Source organism: Electrona antarctica (assembly GCF_951216825.1).
Source record: "Electrona antarctica genome assembly, chromosome: 15".
Classification (NCBI taxonomy): Eukaryota; Metazoa; Chordata; class Actinopteri; order Myctophiformes; family Myctophidae; genus Electrona; species Electrona antarctica.
In genome coordinates, this window is record NC_136796.1 from 9,565,506 (window position 1) to 9,585,888 (window position 20,383).

The window sequence follows — 20,383 nt, forward strand, 5'->3', positions numbered from 1 at the left end:
ATCTATCATAACCACACACAGTTTTTGTTTTACCTCTACATATGGGCATCTTTCCGGTCCATGTACCATCACTCTTACAGACCCGGTGCTCAGAGCCCCCGGCCAGGAAGTAGCCGGGCTGACAGCTGTACACCAGGGTGTAGCCAAAACCAGGCAGGTCCATCCCAATCACGTCCACATGGAGCGGACTCTCTGGCTGCTTACAGGCATGGGCTGCGGGGAAGGGAGATGGACGGAGAGAGGGAACAGAGACAAAGACATAGGAGTGTATATAGGGCAACGTCGAAGGAGAGAGAAACAGGACGATGCGAAGAGAGAAGGAGAGGGAGGGGCAATGGTAGACGGTCGGAGGAGAGGGATGGAGGCAGAGAGAGAAGTGTAAAATAAATACAATGACAAGTGTGTTCGCAACGTGGTTGACTTGGTAGCACATTATAAATAGATATACTGTATAACTTCTGTGATACATACTTGTGGGTACAGTCCATGTTAACCCATTTTGGGCGGGAACCCCTTTTGGTGTTAGCATTATGTTATGCTTTAGCTATTGAAAAATAGCAGATCTACAAGCTCATAGCGCGCCACCGAGTGGCGCGCTACGAGCTTGTAGGTCTGCTATTTTTGAAAAATCGAAGAACCACTGACATAGAAACATAACTTTTTCAGAAAACTGTCAGGATGTAGAAGACATTTTTAGAATCTGATCTCAGGTCAGAATGGGTTAAGTCTGATGGACAGGCCGATAGGATGTACGGAAGAACTACGTATCTAACTATAGTACAGTACATGTATCTCTCTCTCTATCTCTGTCTGTCTGTCTGTTGGTCTGTCTGTCTGTCTGTCTGTCTGTCTGTCTGTCTGTCTGTCTGTCTGTCTGTCTGTCTGTCTGTCTGTTGGTCTGTCCATTGTGTGTATATATTTTGCCCTTCTATGGAGAAAGACAGGCTGGAAAACGTAAAGGGGAAAGACAGTGTGCAGTGTCCCTGACGAGCAAGACAAGCGTGTGTTTCCTGACGCCGACCATTGAATATACCTGACCACTACATTACACAGCAAGGAGGGTGTATACCTGACCACTACATTACACAGCAAGGAGGGTGTATACCTGACCACTACATTACACAGCAAGGAGGGTGTATACCTGACCACTACATTACACAGCAAGGAGGGTGTATACCTGACCACTACATTACACAGCAAGGAGGGTGTATACCTGACCACTACATTACACAGCAAGGAGGGTGTATACCTGACCACTACTACATTACACAGCAAGGAGGGTGTATACCTGACCACTACATTACACAGCAAGGAGGGTGTATACCTGACCACTACATTACACAGCAAGGAGGGTGTATACCTGACCACTACATTACACAGCAAGGAGGGTGTATACCTGACCACTACATTACACAGCAAGGAGGGTGTATACCTGACCACTACATTACACAGCAAGGAGGGTGTATACCTGACCACTACATTACACAGCAAGGAGGGTGTATACCTGACCACTACATTACACAGCAAGGAGGGTGTATACCTGACCACTACATTACACAGCAAGGAGGGTGTATACCTGACCACTACATTACACAGCAAGGAGGGTGTCTTTCTTTCTTCCTTACGTATGCACTCGGGTTGTGTCCCGCTCCACGTCAAGTCCGGCTGGCACGTTCTGGAGGAAGAGCCTTGTATCAGATGGCCTGGCTGGCATTGAAACGACACCACACTTGCCACCTATAACACAGAGGGGAGGAGGGAAAAACAGGCGAGTGTGTTGAAGTCGAGGGCTGTAGCTTGTTCAGCCTTGAATTATATGGCTTACTGGCAGTGAAATAACACAACGTCGGCTGTGTAGAGGTCAGTAGATGGTTGGATTGATGGATGGATGGATGACATGCGATAGATAGATAGATAGATAGATAGATAGATAGATAGATAGATAGATAGATAGATAGATAGATAGATAGATAGATAGATAGATAGAGATGATAACTCTGAGAGCGAACAAATAACTCAGAGTTAAGGGGGTCCGTGGTCCCGATACAGTGGTTCTCAAAAATTGTCATGCCAAGGACCCCCAAATTGACACTTATTAGCCCACAGACCCCTATTTGAAAAGATATGCCAGGGACCTCCATACGAGAAGTTTTGTACAGCTTCTAGCAGCTTGATTATCAACCATTTTAATTTCAAGGGCCCCCAGTTAAATAAATAATACATGGTGCATTTATCCATTCAGTTCCATTTCATGGCTTTTTGTTTTTGAGGGGTGCTAGCCCCTCCTATAAACAGCTATAGTGTAGATTAATGTCTTAACACAAACATTAAATGCCATTGACAATGAATGGAGAATTTATGTCTTATGTGAATAAGCAAATTGGCATATGTATGTCGGACTTGTCGGTGGGAACCCTTGGCCAATAAGGGACCACCATTCTTGATGATGATGTATGATTGTACGATGATTAGAACGCCCCTCACTTCACACGGGTGTGATTTTTATTATTATCTCTGGACCCCAATTGATATTGTCTAAAACAATGTTAATTTAACTCTGAGAGCGTACAGTACACTCTCTGAGTTACAGACCCATAAGGGTCCATTTGGTTCCTTACTATCTATAATTTAGCCTAAGCTGGGGACCCACTTGTGTTCCAACTCACTCTCTGAGTTACAGACCCATAAGGGTCCATTTGGTCCCTAACCATCTATAATTTAGCTGGGGACTCCCTGGAAACTCCCACAAGGACCCCACTTTGAGAAGCACTGGCCTAATGCACGGTAAAAAAGGGGATCCTTGAACTGAAAAGCTTTCAGAGTCTCTGTTGTGAATGACAGGTCTGTCACCTTGAATCCATACGTCCTGTTCAAGGAGCCGTAGCGAGGTGTTCCTGGGTTCTCACAGCTGGTCCTCGTTGGCTCTAAACACAACAAGCACACACACAGCAGAAATATTTAGACAGAACATATCCAAAAGAAGTAGAAAATGTACTTTAATGTCTCCCCCTCTCTCTCTCCCTCGCTCTCTCTCTCTGTTGTCATGGTTACGGCAGATTACAGTCCCTTCGCGGGGCAGCAGGGGGCAGTAGCACTGCATGGTAAAACGAAGCAGGGGCCACTTCTGAATGTGTATGTGCATGTGTGCGGTGGTGTGCGTGCGGTGGTGTGCGTGTGTGTGCATGTGCTTGTGTGCGTGTGTGTGTGTATGTGTGTGTGTTTGTGTGTGTGGGGTAGGGTCATCAGCATGTAAAGCACATCTTGACGCAGAGAGCTGGATTCAATACAGCTTCCGAAATGACAGAGCCTCTCTCTCACCCTGTGTCTCTCCACCTCTCTCTCTCTCTCTCTCTCCCTCTCTCTGCCTTCGTCTCCCTCTCTCCCTCCCTCCCTTTTTCTCTCCTCCTCATGCACTCTCTCTCTCTCTCTCTCTCTTTCTCCTCTGTCTTTCTCGCTCCCCCAACCCCCTGTGTTTCTGTCCATCTTATTTAAAGTGCAGGCTGCTTCAGCTCAAAACTCATTCCACCTCAATCACATACTAATATACAGCATGCACACACACACACACACACACACACACACACACACACACACACACACACACACACACACACACACACACACACACACACACACACACACACACACACACACACACACACACACACACACACACACACACACACACACACACACACACACACACACACACACACACACACACACACAAACAGCCTGAATCATATATTGTGATACTCCTCTGTCGCTCGCACACACACACACACACACACACACACACACACACACACACACACACACACACACACACACACACACACACACACACACACACACACACACACACACACACACACACACACACACACACACACACACACACACACACACAACACAAAACGACACGCGTCAGTGCTGACCTCATCAGAAACAGCATTAGATTGTCATTACATCCTCTTTAGCTTCCATCATGGAGTGAACAAAGCAACACTGTTTCAGCATGATTGGGCATGTGTGCCTGTATGTATGTGTGCGTGTGCGTACGTGCGTGCGTGTGTCCCTGCCGCGTGAGGTAATAATGCTATGAAACCCAAAAAGAAAGACTTCTCATAACAAGCAACATCCATTAAGAGTTGGACCAGTTCCATCTCGCCGCCATAGATCAATTCATTACACCACTTAAGCGATTAACCCAATGAAGCTGTCTATATTTAGAAGGACCACCGCGGCATAGAACCAGACAGAAAGCCACCGCGGTTTATAAGGGGGGCTGTTAAAGCCTCTATCCGTCACATAATGGCTCATTTTTCACTCCATCAGTCGCCGGCGTTCCCACAGCAAAGAAACCAGACGTACAAGCTCACGACGTGTCGCATTGCGACGAGTCGTGTGAGCTTGTAGATCTCCCACTTTTTGGGCCGATATGCGGCTAACCATATAAATCAGGCCTTATGGATCAAGGAATTAATTCTGGAGCAGGAGGGAGGGGTGGCAGAAAAAAATATAATAATAATTCTAGGATTTGTTCGATTTATACGAGGTTCCCATTTATTCTAATTCGTCACCACGCTTGATGTTTGGAGCGCCAGCGCTGAATCAGACATGTGAAGTGGTGCTCGAAACGTCACATAAGGTAGTGATAAATTGACCCTTTGGGGCCGTTCGTGAAGTGTGCTGAATATTCGTTTCTCGTTCTGGTGGCTGGCTAGCAAGCTGTCGTTTTGACGTTTGGAGGACATGTTGCTTTTCATTTTTATTTTTCTGAAGTCTCTGCAGTGAGTGTGTGTGTGGGTGTTACATTGCGCTATCATGGTTTGGAAGCCTTTTACCGCCATTCTGTTCATTGGAGTGGCATTACTGAGTATTTCTACACTGTAAAGTTTTTAGTGTCCATTTAAAGTCGAAGCGAACAGATGGGTTTAGGACTGGAAGGGTATTTTTTACACAAAATGAGACTCTGGATGTTACATTGTAGCCTATGAGCAAAATGTCTGATGTGTGATGCGAGCGTGCACATACCGTACAATGGTGCGAGTCAAATAAGTGTCCATGTTCTACATTCTTGTACGGATGACCAAATTAATAAATTATTCAAAAGGCTATTCATGCATAATTATGCACATGTGCACATGTGAGTGTGATAAAGAGAGATAGAGAGGGAGAGACATACACAGAGAGAGAGAGAAAGAGTGTGTGTGTGTGTGTGTGCGTGCGCGTGTGCGTGAGTGAGTGAGTTACCGATGCAGCGCGGCTGCGTTCCACTCCAAGTGCCGTCGCTCTCACAGAGTCTGGTTGAAGTGCCGACCAGGAGGAGAGGCGGGGTACAGCTGAAGGACACTTCTGATTGGTATATGAAACTCCGCCCCTCTCTGAACCCACCCACTGGGATGCCAGCGTCACCGCAGAACTTGGCTAAAGACACACAGGTGCACACAGGTTAGAGAAAACCACGCAAATAAACCACCTTGTATCACGTGAATAATCTCTCTAGAACAGATTCTGAGCAGCGCTACTGAATCTGTCGGCAGGAGCATTCAGAACGTGTATGCGTTGTTGTTAGTGGGAAAGAAAACATAAGCGCCCTGCCGGAAGAGGAGGGCTGAGGGGCGGGCCAACCGGGGCCAACATCCTGTTTGAGCGGCGCCCCCACAGGCAAATTCAAATGGAAACAAACAGCAGAGGGTGCTGTTTTTCCTTTTTTCTTTGCCGGTGGGTTCCCAGATCATCACATGAATAAATAAAGGTTTTCCCGGTTAACGGTGAAGTGAAGAAACACACATGCATGCTTGCTCCAGTTTGGATGCATGTCTGCACCTACATATTGTGTGTTGTTTGTTACATATCGTGTCTGTCGGGTGGAAACTTTATGGGCAGTATTATGCGTGTCTTAAGTACCAGGTCTCATTACTTAACTTAAGACCTGGAGGCGTGATCAATGCCATTTGGCTATTCTGAGTGGCCAAAGAGCAAAACCTTTTTTTTCTTTTTTTTATAATTTGGAATTAAAAAATGAAATAAAAAGGTTTCTTAAATGCGACGATACACATGTTTTGAAATGCCTGTGTGTGTGTGTGTGTGTGTGTGTGTGTGTGTGTGTGTGTGTGTGCGTGCGTGCGTGCGTGCGTGCGTGCGTGCGTGCGTGCGTGCGTGCGTGCGTGCGTGCGTGCGTGCGTGCGTGCGTGTACTCACGTAAGCACTGCGGCAGCATGCCGTTCCAGGTGCCATTGGCCACACAGGTGAGGACAGCTGGGAAGGAGAGCTCATATCCCGGCGAGCAGCTGTAGCTCACGCTGCTGCCCCACTCAAAGTCACTGCCCTGCAGCGCGCCGTTGCCGATGGAGGTGGGCGCTGCGCACGTCACCGCTGCCATAGGAGGCCGAGGGAAGATGGAAGAGGGAGACAACAAGGGAGACTTTTAACCCATTTTGACCTGAGATCAGATTCTAAAAATGTCTTCTACATCCTGACAGTTTTCTGAAAAAGCTATGTTTCTATGTCGTTCTTGGATTTTTCAAAAATAGCAGACCTACAAGCTCGTAGCGCGCCACTCGGTGGCGCGCTATGAGCTTGTAGATCTGCTATTTTTCAATAGCTAAAGCATAACATAATGCTAACACCAAAAGGGGTTCCCGCCAAAAATGGGTTAAGCAGCGGTATAGGTGACACCCCTGCCCCCCATTCAATGTCACGTCACCGCTGCCATAGGAGGCAGAGGGAAGATGGAAGAGGGGGACAACAACGGAGACTCTTAAGCAGCGGTATATATAGGTGACACCCCTGCCCCCCCGCATTCAATGCCGTCAGCCCAAAGTCAATGTCCTGCACCAACGCCTTTATTGATGGCAGGGTGTTGGGGGGGGAGTGCCTTGCACGACGCTGCCAGCTGGGTTTGAAGGCAGTAAGTGAGTGGCTATGAGAGAGAACATCTTTTGTGTGTACTGTGTAGGTTGTCGGTCCCTATTCAGCAGCACAGTGCCTGCAGTACCCCATTCCTAATGGCCCGGGTGCTACTGTGTGTAGGTTGTCGGTCCCTATTCAGCAGCACAGTGCCTGCAGTACCCCATTCCTAATGGCCCGGGTGCTACTGTGTGTAGGTTGTCGGTCCCTATTCAGCAGCACAGTGCCTGCAGTACCCCATTCCTAATGGCCCGGGTGCTACTGTGTGTAGGTTGTCGGTCCCTATTCAGCAGCACAGTGCCTGCAGTACCCCATTCCTAATGGCCCGGGTGCTACTGTGTGTAGGTTGTCGGTCCCTATTCAGCAGCACAGTGCCTGCAGTACCCCATTCCTAATGGCCCGGGTGCTACTGTGTGTAGGTTGTCGGTCCCTATTCAGCAGCACAGTGCCTGCAGTACCCCATTCCTAATGGCCCGGGTGCTACTGTGCCACGTCCCCCGTCGGGACACAGTAGTGGCACTTTCAGCAGATGCATGATGGGACACTCCTGCGCACCTACAAATCGTTTACGCCCCAGGGCAAATATTTTGTTATGTATACAATATGTCTCCAGAACATTCATTTATGTTACCATTTAGGCATTGCATGTAGACACTAGAACGATGGACATACCAAAAAGACCATTCCAAAACCATAGCCAAGAGCATCACACACATTTAACAACACCTTGGAGGCCCGGAACTATTTAATTCATTTCATCCATGTGCCCAGCTTGAACTTGGACGGAGAACTCCGCCCTGGGCCTCCAAGGTGTTAACAACTTATTTTCCTATCGTATAGACTAGACTCAGAGCGAGAGCTTGCACATTTTGGAATTCTTTCAACAGCTCTCAATGTTTGAACCTGAGGCGGCTGGACCATGGAGAATCTAATTAATTTGTCCATAATTCACAATCTGGCGTAGGTTCATGTATTGTTCATGTAAATTGTGCTGCAGATAGAATATGTTTTCCTAATTACATTTGCATAACATTGAACTTGCAATAAACGGTGTGTAAGCATAATACCAGTAGGACGCTTTGGGGGCTTTGGGCTCGTCTAGACTTTGGACAGGTATCAGTCAAAAGGGAGACAAGACAACGAAGAGGAAGGATGGATGGGGATGGATCAACATATGGAATGCCAGAACAGGTCAGCTCCATTTATGGAGATCTAAGGGTTTGAGGTTCAATGTCAGATGTAGAGTTGCTGGCCAATATTGATGACATCAGGGATCTCCCATATATTGATGACATCAGCGATCTCCCATATATTGATGACATCAGGGATCTTCAGCCCTGATGACGGACTGACGGGAAATGCATGTTTTCATAGTAAATGTGACCTGTGGTCTCAAGTAGCAGTGTGTGAAGACGTTTTTTTCTTTTCTTTTCTATTTTTTTCTATTTTGTTTGTCCTGCACATGGATACTACAGTAGAGAAGAGACCCATGCGCATCCACTGAGTGGATGTGCATGGGTCTCTTCACATGGATACTACAGTGGATGTGCATGGGTCTCTTCACATGGATACTCCAGTGGATGCACATGGGTCTCTTCTCCTAATTACAGAGTGAGAAAGTATAAGACGGCTTGTGTGTGTGCTGCGTTGATTGTTATCTCTTTCCCAATGTAAATAGAAGCTGCTTTGGCAAATGGGTAAATAGAAGCTGCTTTGGCAAATGGGTAAATAGAAGCTTCTTTGGCAAATGGGTAAATAGAAGCTTCTTTGGCAAATGGGTAAATAGAAGCTTCTTTGGCAAATGGGTAAATAGAAGCTTCTTTGGCACATGGGTAAATAGAAGCTTCTTTGGCAAATGGGTAAATAGAAGCTTCTTTGGCACATGGGTAAATAGAAGCTTCTTTGGCAAATGGGTAAAAAGAAGCTGCTTTGGCAAATGGGTAAATAGAAGCTTCTTTGGCACATGGGTAAATAGAAGCTTCTTTGGCAAATGGGTAAATAGAAGCTTCTTTGGCAAATGGGTAAAAAGAAGCTGCTTTGGCAAATGGGTAAATAGAAGCTTCTTTGGCACATGGGTAAATAGAAGCTTCTTTGGCAAATGGGTAAAAAGAAGCTGCTTTGGCAAATGGGTAAATAGAAGCTTCTTTGGCACATGGGTAAATAGAAGCTTCTTTGGCAAATGGGTAAATAGAAGCTGCTTTGACAAATGGGTAAATAGAAGCTTCTTTGGCAAATGGGTAAATAGAAGCTTCTTTGGCACATGGGTAAATAGAAGCTTCTTTGGCAAATGGGTAAAAAGAAGCTGCTTTGGCAAATGGGTAAATAGAAGCTTCTTTGGCACATGGGTAAATAGAAGCTTCTTTGGCAAATGGGTAAATAGAAGCTGCTTTGACAAATGGGTAAATAGAAGCTTCTTTGGCAAATGGGTAAAAAGAAGCTGCTTTGGCAAATGGGTAAATAGAAGCTTCTTTGGCAAATGGGTAAATAGAAACGGACACTATCAGCATCCATGGACTTTTTAAGTTATATTTTTAGTTTAACTTTGAAACACAAATTGGTTACTTCATCCACAAATGTCAGTTTTTAGATAAACATACTGAGCGACGCCACCAACATACGGAGCCAATACAATCGGTCGAGGGGCCACCGACATACGCAGCAAGCTACCAACTTGCGTTCTGATTGGCCGAGCAACGCCACCAGAAATACACAATCTCTGATTGGATTGGCCGAGCGACGCCACCAACATACGGAGCCAATACAATCGTTCGAGGGGCCACCGACATACGCAGCAAGCTACCAACTTGCGTTCTGATTGGCCGAGCAACGCCACCAGAAATACACAATCCCTGATTGGATTGGCCGAGCGACGCCACCAAAGACAATACACAATCCCTGATTGGATTGGCCGAGCGACACCAGCAAAGACATAATTGACACCTGATGAATGATTAAAGGTTGACACATTTCAAAAAGATTTTGAAACGACCACAGGATTCCCAAAAATATGATGGCGCTAGACCGGGCCGAACAGAATAGTAATAAAAACAGTGAGAAGAGAATAACATAACTGGGCTCTCTTTGAAATCTAGCCCACTAATAATCCTGTGACCTTTAGTTGTTGTTTTGTGTATTTGCCAAGTACATTTTGCACACCTGGAATTCATCGTCTGCATTTATCCATCCTAACTATTAGGAACAGTGTGTTACTATTTATAACAGTGGCCAGAGAGCAATTAGGGGTTAAGTGTGTTAAGCATCAGGGACACTTGGATTCTAAGTCTGGAGGAGCCGGGGACCAGACTGGTGACCTCCTGATTCCCAGATGGCCTCTAGAGCTCCTGAGCCATGGATGCCAAAGTGACATCTCGTTACCTCCACAGATCCAATGGGCTGCGTTATCATTGCACAGCACGCACTACTAAGTACTAAGCCTCAAGATAAAATAAAACCAATCTGATATTCATCCAAGAGTGCAGACTAGTTTAATACTGACATCACAAGAGTATCTCTTAAATTACTTTAGATCTCTGTAGGTGGCTCAAGCACTCAAGACAAGTTATTTCCATTTCATTTCCTTATGATCTTTAAAATCCAGGGCTAAAATCCTCTGGTGTTAGCTATGAACCAGAACCTTCTGTCAGCAGGACAGGCGATGGCTTGGCCATGGTTTAACTTTCATTTAACTGATTCTGTACAGCATTATACAAAGACCACTCAAGGTTCCATTTAGGCTACAGGTTATTTAGTATGCGTAGACTAGACGTTTAGCTAGGATATTTTATGCTCCATCCCATCAACCTATGAAATGCACCCCCCCCTCCAGCTGTCCAATCTGTCTGTGTATGTCTGTCTCAATGGTTGACTTACACAGAAATGTATGGGTCAAACTGTGGTTAATGTAGCAACTCCAGTACAGATGGTTTCAATAAACCTTGTGTGAATGAATACCCATGTCAACATCCAGTCACAGCTGCTTACAACACCACAAATGGAAAACAAACTGAGCGGGTAAAAATAGATGAAAGATGTTTGTAGTATAGCCACCTTTCTAGTTAATTATGTGTTAAACATTCAGGGTTAGCCGTGTTTTTTGTTTATAGCCAGGTGTAGGGTAATGTTGTTGGTTTACCTGTAAATGCATATACGGTATGGTTATGAAATATAATCAAATCAAACTTGATTTGTATAGCACATTTCCAATGACCAAGGTCGAACCAAAGTGCTTCACGTATAACATACATGAGTCTTTAGTAAGGACTTGAAAACCGCCACTAACCGAACAGAGCGAATAAGGAGCGGCAGGGCGTTCCAGAGAGTGGGTCTGGCAACATCGAACGCTCGGTCACCTTTGGTCCTGCACTGCGTATCAGGCACAATCAGGAGCCAATCTCAGGGCTCTGGTTAGGATATATGGATTAATGAGATCAGACACATATGGAGAGGCGAGGACTGGGGCGATATGGTCACGCCTATTAGTGCCAGTGAGGAGGCACAAGCTGCAGACGCCTGGGTCCTGACTGATGAATGCCTGCATGCATATAGATAATTGCAGTAATCAAGCCTCGAAGAAATGGATGACTCTCTCACGGTCGGTTGGGGGCAGATAGGTCTTTCACAGAACTGATCTGCTTGTCAAATTTTATGTTGCTGTCAAAAGTCAGGTTTGGTTTACCTGTACATATGGGCATATTGCCGCTCCAGGTCCCGTTCTGGGTACACGACCTTGCAGGTGATCCATCCTCCTCCATGCCGTATCCTGGTTGACACTGGAAGGACACGTTCTGACCAATGACAAATTCTTCTCCATAACGGAGGCCGTTAGCCGGAACACCTGGATCGCCACAGTTGATCACTATGGAGACAGATGATGATGAGGTGGAGAAGAAAAGGATTCATTTGAACCATGATGCTGCTGGCTGAGGGTTAGATAGAGTCCATATCCACTTATTTCTCCTCCATTCCTCCAGTCTGCACACGCATGCACGCACGCACGCACGCACGCACGCACGCACGCACGCACGCATGCACGCACACAAGATGTATTCATGATTTATATTGTCACCAGTTTGAACCGATTTTAATCGATTTGCGATATATCGGATTTGGTGTATGCCTAACACACACACATTCTTCTCAAGATAGGCAATTCTTGAGACTAGTGATCAGATTGCATTGTAACAAATTTTGCACTCTCAATAATGGTCTCAATCAACAGGTATTCTAGTCAGGTGTGCGTACGCTAAACATTATACAAGAAGACAAAAGGAAACACAATCAATAAAGAGAATGTCCATTATCCACAGAGGTTGTTCAGATGCATAAATCAGTCATAAAGTCATAAATCATATTATTTTGTGTCATCCCCACATGTTCTTTTATGTCTTCTCCCCCAGACAGTGAATGATCACAGCAGTGAAGCTGAACTAATTCGATGGGAACGACCTGGGACCCATTTGAGGAGTGTTAGGGTTCCCTAGGGCTAGGCCATTCTTACTGTAGCAAGCACTGTCCCTCATAGCTAATAGGCAGCTTAAATACTTTTAAACCCTAGCAGACCCTGTGATGCCTGTTAATAGCTATGGTGTAATCTGCTGTAACGGCCACAGACCACAATTTCCTTAAGTCAGGGCTTCTTAAAACTTTTTCATCCATCTTCACGGAGTTTGGTTTCTCACCACTCCACACACAAGTGCTGTTTTTATACGTATTAGACCTAAATTGAGTAGATTTTGTTTATTTTCCTGGCTGGGACATGCTTTTCTTTTCCTTTAAAAAACAAATCTGGTGCCGACATCATGTGGGCATCAAGCGAGAAGATGAATTATATTTCACTGGTATGAGACACTAGACGAAAGCAATGACCGAAAGATCAGTTGAATAATAGTGTATTTTTGATACTTGAACGCGTGATTCATTTTCTTCCTTCTGGTGTGGTGTTCATATTTATATCTCAAAATTTGCCAGCTTGGAAACGAATTTTTAGCATCCGAGAACATAAGCCGTGACTTATTGACATAATAACTTCTTTATTAACTGGGTAAAACTACACATTAGCATGCAAACTGGGGAGTTTAGTGCACAGCAAACATACCATGTTGATTCACATTTGTTCGACGATGGCTTCGTCTGAATTATATAGCAGCCATAAAAGCGTCGTACAGTACTTGCAGGTTGTTTTCCCCTCATGAATTGCATAATGGAGTTCCAGACAAAATAGGCCATAATGAATAACCATCGATGTTATTCAAGATCATTGTTATTCAAGGCTGATTTGATAGCTCTGACCCTTGTTTACCGATTGTTTACCCATTTAAAAAAAAGGAAACTTACTCTAAAATGCAATAGAGTAATGCAGAACCAGGCTGAAAGTAGAGATGCTAAATGGCTGTAAAGCTACACAGAGTTTATATATCTAGAGGTCATTGCACACAGCAAAATGTAATGGCAACACTATAACATCTGTCAGTCAGATTATCCATCCATCCATCCATCCATCCATCCATCCATCCATCCATCCATCCATAATGTGATATCTTACTGGTACAGTTGGGCTGCACTCCTGACCAGGTTCCATTGGCCTGGCATAGCCTGGTGGTGGCGCCAGTGAGCAGGTAGCCATCCATACAGGAGTAGATGACAGAGTGAGAAAATGTTGTTCCATCCAAGCGATATACTCTGCCATTACTGGGAGTACCGGGGTTACCACACTGGACAGCTGGGGAGAGTGGGTACGAGCCAATTAGTGATGAGTAGAACTTAAGACAGAGAGAGAAGGAATGTAAGGGTTCAAGTATTTTCAGCTGGACTATATGTGTCGTATACTTTGAATTATTTCAAATCTGTCCATATACAATTTTACAATACTTTAACCCATTTTGAGCGGGAACCCCTTTTGGTGGTTACATACATTATGTTATAATTTAGCTATTGAAAAATAGCAGATCTACAAGCTCATAGCGCGCCACCGAGTGGCGCGCTATGAACTTGTAGGTCTGCTATTTTTGAAAAATTGTTAAAATGTGCTTCAAATCTTTCAGAAAATTGTCATGATTTAGAAAACATTTCTTTTTAATTTCGCCTGAATGGGTTAATTATTACTGTACTGAAGCATTTCCATTCATATATGCGGTATGAACACTTTGAGCTTTTGACATTTCTTACATGCTTTTTCTGCCTTTATTGATAGAGATAGTAGACTGACAGGGGAGAGAGAGATGGGGAGTGACACGCAGCAAAGGTCGTCGGGACCGGGAGTCGAACCCGCGACACGCTGGTCAGGCTGGATTAGCAGCCTAGGTGCCCGGACCGCTAGGCCGGCCCGGGCCGACAGTGTAGATCTACATTATCCCATTCAGGCCTGACGTCGAAATTTAAAAAAAAAGTTTTCTAAATCATGACAATTTTCTGAAGATTTGAGGCACATTTTAACGATTTTTCAAAAATAGCAGACCTACAAGTTCATAGCGCGCCACTCGGTGGCGCGCTATGAACTTGTAGATCTGCTATTTTTCAATAGCTAAATTAAAACTAAAAATAATGTTTAAAACACCAAAAGGGGTTCCCGCCCAAAATGGGTTATTATCCAAGACTGCTGCAAATTCCCTATACAATCATCTCCTCTCATAATTTAATGATGTGCGTTTCAGGTAGTTGATGGTTAACTTTGTATATTTTATTTACTTCTACAATACAACATACAACAAACTGGATACAACCCATAATATGTTTGTCCTTTTCCAGCCGTTCTTGGAGTTCCTACAATTCCCATGATGCATTTCCTTGGCAAGCATAGGCCTGGCATGCCCATATATGGTCTATTGCTGCCATTACATCAACCAGATTTATATTTTCTGAAGTCAACATTTCAATTTAGCCGTAAACACAGCAAACAAGGACAATGTCTCTGCCACCGAGGGTAGCAGTTAAAAACCAAAAAGTACTGGTCCGTGGCTCAGCGGTCCAGGAACGTTGGCTGGTAACCCAGTCAGGCAGTGTGCCGTGGGCTGGACTCCCGATCCCGACGGCCTTTACTGCACTCTCTCCCCATTTCCTGTCAGCCTACTGTCTGTCCCTCCATAAATAAAATAAAGGCGAAAGCCACAAAAAAAAAAAAAATAATAATAATAATAAGGGCTGCAGTTTTCACATAATTTGCCACAGCGACATCACCGCGGACAACTTGTCTGCACAATGGTGGTATTTCAGAGTGAAAGAAGACTGCTCACTGTTATCGCCGTGTGGTGAATTATGAATCAATAATTCTTCAATATCTCATGTTCTCTTACAAAATGTGACATGTGTTTACATGCAGTAGACCTATTTTAGCTCATCCTATTTGGAGGTGTCGTCCGAGATGCTTGTCTCAAACTTCAAGCACTTGGCTCGGGACCCCCGGGGTGTGGATGGCTCTTCAGTGCCTTTTGTTTGAGTTCAGTTCCTGAGATCCTGATTCACACCTAGGGCAACCAAATGCTAAAACAGTGGATCAAAGGGCCACAGTGATCCTGATTTACCTTCTAGGAATGGCCAAATGGTAGTCTGGTCCAATGTGTATTGTGTAAACCTGTACTTAAGCTAGTCGAATTTCTATGTCAGTCAGTCAGTTCTGTCCGAGGCCGAAAGGCTGAGGAGCCTATGCCATGCTATGCTTTGCTGTGTTGTCGAAATAAAACATCAAGGAACATCTACTCTGCTGTCTGCTGCCGTCTCACAATTATCTCCGCTCTCCCGTTTTGGTTAAGTTTGTATGGTCTCGTGTCCAAAATACACGACATGTGGTGCCTAGAAACCGGTGTCTATGGTGCGTTCCAGCGCCAGACAGGAAGAATCGGCGGCTTTTTATTCAGTCTAATCAGCGAGTTTTTGTGGGAGACGACGACGGCGGGTTCCAGCGGAACGAGGACGAGGGTGACGACGGACCACCGCGATGAGGAGTGTTGCGCAGCGACGACGTGCGTCTCTTTCCAACTGCGCAGTGGACGGAGGAGCGGTCGACGAGGAGCAGCAGCCTTCACGGGGGCCTTCGATCTTCAACTCTACGCTGGGGACGGCGAGCAGAGGAGCGATGCAGCGAGGCACGGCACGGGGACACCAGCGTTCCAGGGGGGAGAGGGGTCCGCTCATCCCGACGGGGAGAGGCGGCCACTCGACGCTTGGCGCGGCGGTTTCCACTTTCGGGAATTCGTTTCGGAATGGACAAGAGGAACAGCGGCCGTGTGGTATGCGGTGTGCTGATCACGCATTGCACGCACGACACGTGCCGAAGAAGGACACATCTCCGTGGCGGTGGCTTGGCTTTCCATGGCCGACTGACCTACGCAAGCTGAGGGCCTTCACGGGCCTACGGGGTCTGTGGTGAAGTTACGTTGCGGCCTTTTTCTCTTCGTATTCCCATCTCTGTTGTTTCAGAGCTGGGAGGGGGGGAGGTGATGAGATGATGAGAGTTTGCTTCGAGAACTTTCAGCGACAAACAGAGCGGTGAACATTTTCTCAACTTGGTCCATGCAGCTGAGCGAACTTTGAGGTAACGGAATGCAGCAAACAGAAGAATTTCCTTTGTTCATATGAGGGAGACGGACATTCCTTCTTTCTGATTACAATTGTGCGTCACGTTCGTTTGTACTAATCATTTATGTTTAAATTACAGGGCAATTGGCAGCCGTTGAGTGCCGACAGTGTTTAAAGTCAGGATAGTGATTAAATTACAGGGTAATTAATTGGTAGTCGTGTAGTACCGACAGTGTTGAAAGGAGGGTTTAATTTGACTCTTTTGTGGTTTTCTAGGGCTTAAAATGTGATTTAAATTACGGGATGGGAGTTATTAGTGAGGGGTTAAATTTCTGTTGGCTTCTGTTCTGGGATATAACGTGTTCTTCCTTTTTCTTATTTTTCATGTGAATTCCAAAGAGAGTTCATGTGATTTGGTGTGTTATTGGTCCTGTGAATCTCCAAGAGAGGTTTATGTGATTTGGTGTGTTATGGTCAGGATAAGTCTAAGACTTATTTTGATTTCGGTCCTGTGAAAACTCCAAAGAGAGAGTTTCATGTGATCTGGTGCTTATAAACATGTTATCCTAGATTTGAGTAACAACAGGGAAATTATCCTCCTAATGTTCTGTAACATTTTTAGCCATAAGAGTTTGAAATAACGCAAAGAGAATTCTGATCCGATCCATCCACTGATACGAAATTGTGTTTAACTTACTGTAATGGAAACCAATTATGAATTATCCACTGATACGAAATTGTATTTGTACTTACTGTAAAGGAAATCATTTATGTCGAGTTGTGTAATCTTGAATGTCTGTCTGAAAACTATGTTGGGGAAAGCTGTTATTCTGGTGTCTTGAGTATTGTTAAGCTGAGGATCAAGGGGGGTGGTAACTGGTAAGATAATTATGGTTTCATATTTCATAGTGACAGACTAGAGTTTGTCAAAGGGGGAATGTGGTGAATTATGAATCAATAATTCTTCAATATCTCATGTTCTCTTACAAAATGTGACATGTGTTTACATGCAGTAGACCTATTTTAGCTCATCCTATTTGGAGGTGTCGTCCGAGATGCTTGTCTCAAACTTCAAGCACTTGGCTCGGGACCCCCGGGGTGTGGATGGCTCTTCAGTGCCTTTTGTTTGAGTTCAGTTCCTGAGATCCTGATTCACACCTAGGGCAACCAAATGCTAAAACAGTGGATCAAAGGGCCACAGTGATCCTGATTTACCTTCTAGGAATGGCCAAATGGTAGTCTGGTCCAATGTGTATTGTGTAAACCTGTACTTAAGCTAGTCGAATTTCTATGTCAGTCAGTCAGTTCTGTCCGAGGCCGAAAGGCTGAGGAGCCTATGCCATGCTATGCTTTGCTGTGTTGTCGAAATAAAACATCAAGGAACATCTACTCTGCTGTCTGCCGTGTCTCACACAATTATCTCCGCTCTCCCGTTTTGGTTAAGTAATTCATGGTGTTTCGTGTCCAAAATACACGACAGCCGCAAATGACATTAGCCTTATAGGAAACAACAATCGTTTTCCCTTGAAGATCATTTGACTTTCTTTCCACTTAAACTAACTCTTAGCTTACGTTTACAGAAGGGCTGCGAGCCTGACCAGGTCCCGTTGGGGAAGCACATCCTCTCTGTCGAACCAATCAGCTCGTAGCCCTCGGAGCAGCTGAAGTAAACCTTGGAGCGGATTTTAAAGTCGGTTTGCTCCCTGACACCGTGAGACGGAACGCCAGGATCACCACAGGAACCAGCCGTGTCGCCTACAGAGACAGCGAGAGAAAGTGACAGATATGGAATAGAAGGATGAAGAGAAAGACAGGGAATGGTGGCAAGAGGGGTGTAGAGAAGGAGATAAGGTTAAGCATGCTCCTTGAAGAACCACCTTGGTAGAACCTTTGATTGATATGTAAGTTAAAATAGTGTTCATCACTGTACTGTATGTGTTGCTTACGGGAGGAACAGTAGGATAATTCCATTCACAAAAACAAAATCACACCCGTGTGAACTGAGTGGTGCAACTCCCCCCCCCCCCTCTCTCTCTCATTAGCAGGCAACAATGCAGCAATATCTCTCTCTCTCTCTGTTTCTGGCACAACAGCGCCACTTTTGCCCCTACTGGTACTCATAGTCACAGAGTCACACACATACATAGTCACATAGGTTAACACATAGGTTAACACGGACATTGCTGTTCCTTGGAGTGGTTGCACCACTCAAAAAAATGACACTTTTAAACAGATACAGATGGCAAACAAAGCAGATTCTGTCAATACACAGTACACAATACAACATTACATTTCATTACAGAAAATTAAATCACTATTGTTTAGCTCACTCATAGAGCAGAAAGGGAATGGATGAAGAAAATTTAATTTAATTCATATCATAGAGAGAGAATGGTGGAAAAAGATTGTTCATTACAAATTATAATACCTAAAAGTCCCAGTTTATTAGCCACTTTCAACCTGATTTCAAAGAAGTTCAAATGTTTTTAAAAATGACAAAAACATCAGATATAGATTGGCATTCTCGCCATTCATCCTATGACAAAGTATATAGGACATACATGTGGTTAAGTTACTGTGACGTACAGTATACATAAGTATACATAATGTACAGTACAGTATGTATACTGCACCCACTATATTGTGGGCGGAACTGTCATACATTGTAACACAAGAACAGACTCTTATTTTGGTACATACATGCACACATCTGCTCCAAGACAGTCTACATGTGCTGGTGACACGGGACATATGTTGACCTTAAGTGTGCATCATGTCGAGGCACATATGTGTGTGTGTGTGTGTGTGTGTGTGTGTGTGTGTGTGTGTGTGTGTGTGTGTGTGTGTGTGTGTGTGTGTGTGTGTGTGTGTGTGTGTGCGCGCGCGCACGGGAGACCGTATGCTTATGTCGGTGCCAAAGCCTATGAGTCTGCATGTCTGTGTGTGAGTGGGTGTGCTGTCTGTATGCATCCCTTCCCTTTGCCCTTGGAGTGCTGCTTGGTCAGCAAATTCCGTCTGACAGACAGAGCATGCTCTTGGGAGTGGGAGCGCAAGCGCACACACACACACACGCAAGCTAGCATGCACGCACGCACACACACGCGCGCACAGCAAGACTAGACAAATATGCAGAGACACCAATATCATCAGCTAATACTGCCTATGCCTATTTATTTTTTTAAAGGCATAACACTGGAGATGTCTCATAGGCATTGATTTTATCATTTTGAAATTGATGCAAAATCTGCAAGAAACAAAATCCAAACGGAATACTGTCTGCACCTCAATAATGCAATACTTGTACAGTTTGAAACAATACAGAATATGGATTTAACAAGGACACTCTCTTCTTCACTAGATAGAACATAAATACTACACTACCTATGGTTTTTGAAGTAAATGTCCCTAAAGTACTAAAATGGAAACGGGAATTAAAAGAATAATTTACAGCAAAGTCTCACACAGGCGTCTCTAATCTAATGAAAGATGCATCGGCATGTTTGTTTGTTTGGGAAATTGCAAATAGGCAGGATATTATGCTCTTGTGAGTCAACCTCAAAAAGTCAAACTTAAGTACCATGAATATTAAGTGGACATTTGCATGTGTATATCGTAGTGTAGTGTCCTTATGAATTCATGTACTGTAGACACAAGGACACTTTCTGTCTGTCTGTTTTTCTGCACAACACAGCCATGAGAGTATATCTTTTGTGGTATAAATTGTATGATATTACTGGTATCATTGCTGTGTTGGTGTTCATTTTTGTACATTTCTCACGTTATGTGAGAAATGCACAAATGCCTTGCATGCATACATTTTGACATAAAATAAATAAATAATAGAAGTTATAGGCAGAGTTGTCAATACGTGAATTTAATTACGAAAAGTTGTTATCAGCCCACAAATCAATGATGTTCCCTCAGATAGGGCCTATTAGACACATGCACGCAAGTGAGC

The 20,383-nt window shown here is 44.6% G+C and overlaps 2 protein-coding genes across 2 annotated transcripts in view; one reads left to right on the forward strand and one right to left on the reverse strand.

The window, feature by feature from the left end:
- Nucleotides 1-20,383, forward strand: part of LOC306939033 (uncharacterized protein) — a 584,972-nt gene that overhangs the window by 496,246 nt on the left and 68,343 nt on the right. The window lies entirely within an intron of this gene.
- The window catches only part of LOC306938742 (CUB and sushi domain-containing protein 3-like), a 575,885-nt gene that overhangs the window by 11,592 nt on the left and 543,910 nt on the right, over nt 1-20,383 (reverse strand). The window contains exons 58-65 of the mRNA XM_079523009.1: nt 17,998-18,180; nt 13,457-13,633; nt 11,591-11,770; nt 6,208-6,381; nt 5,257-5,430; nt 2,851-2,924; nt 1,626-1,737; nt 34-213 (exon numbers count right to left, since the gene is read on the reverse strand). Coding sequence (XP_079379135.1) covers nt 34-213; nt 1,626-1,737; nt 2,851-2,924; nt 5,257-5,430; nt 6,208-6,381; nt 11,591-11,770; nt 13,457-13,633; nt 17,998-18,180 — 1,254 coding nt within the window. The remainder of the gene's footprint in view (nt 1-33; nt 214-1,625; nt 1,738-2,850; nt 2,925-5,256; nt 5,431-6,207; nt 6,382-11,590; nt 11,771-13,456; nt 13,634-17,997; nt 18,181-20,383) is intronic.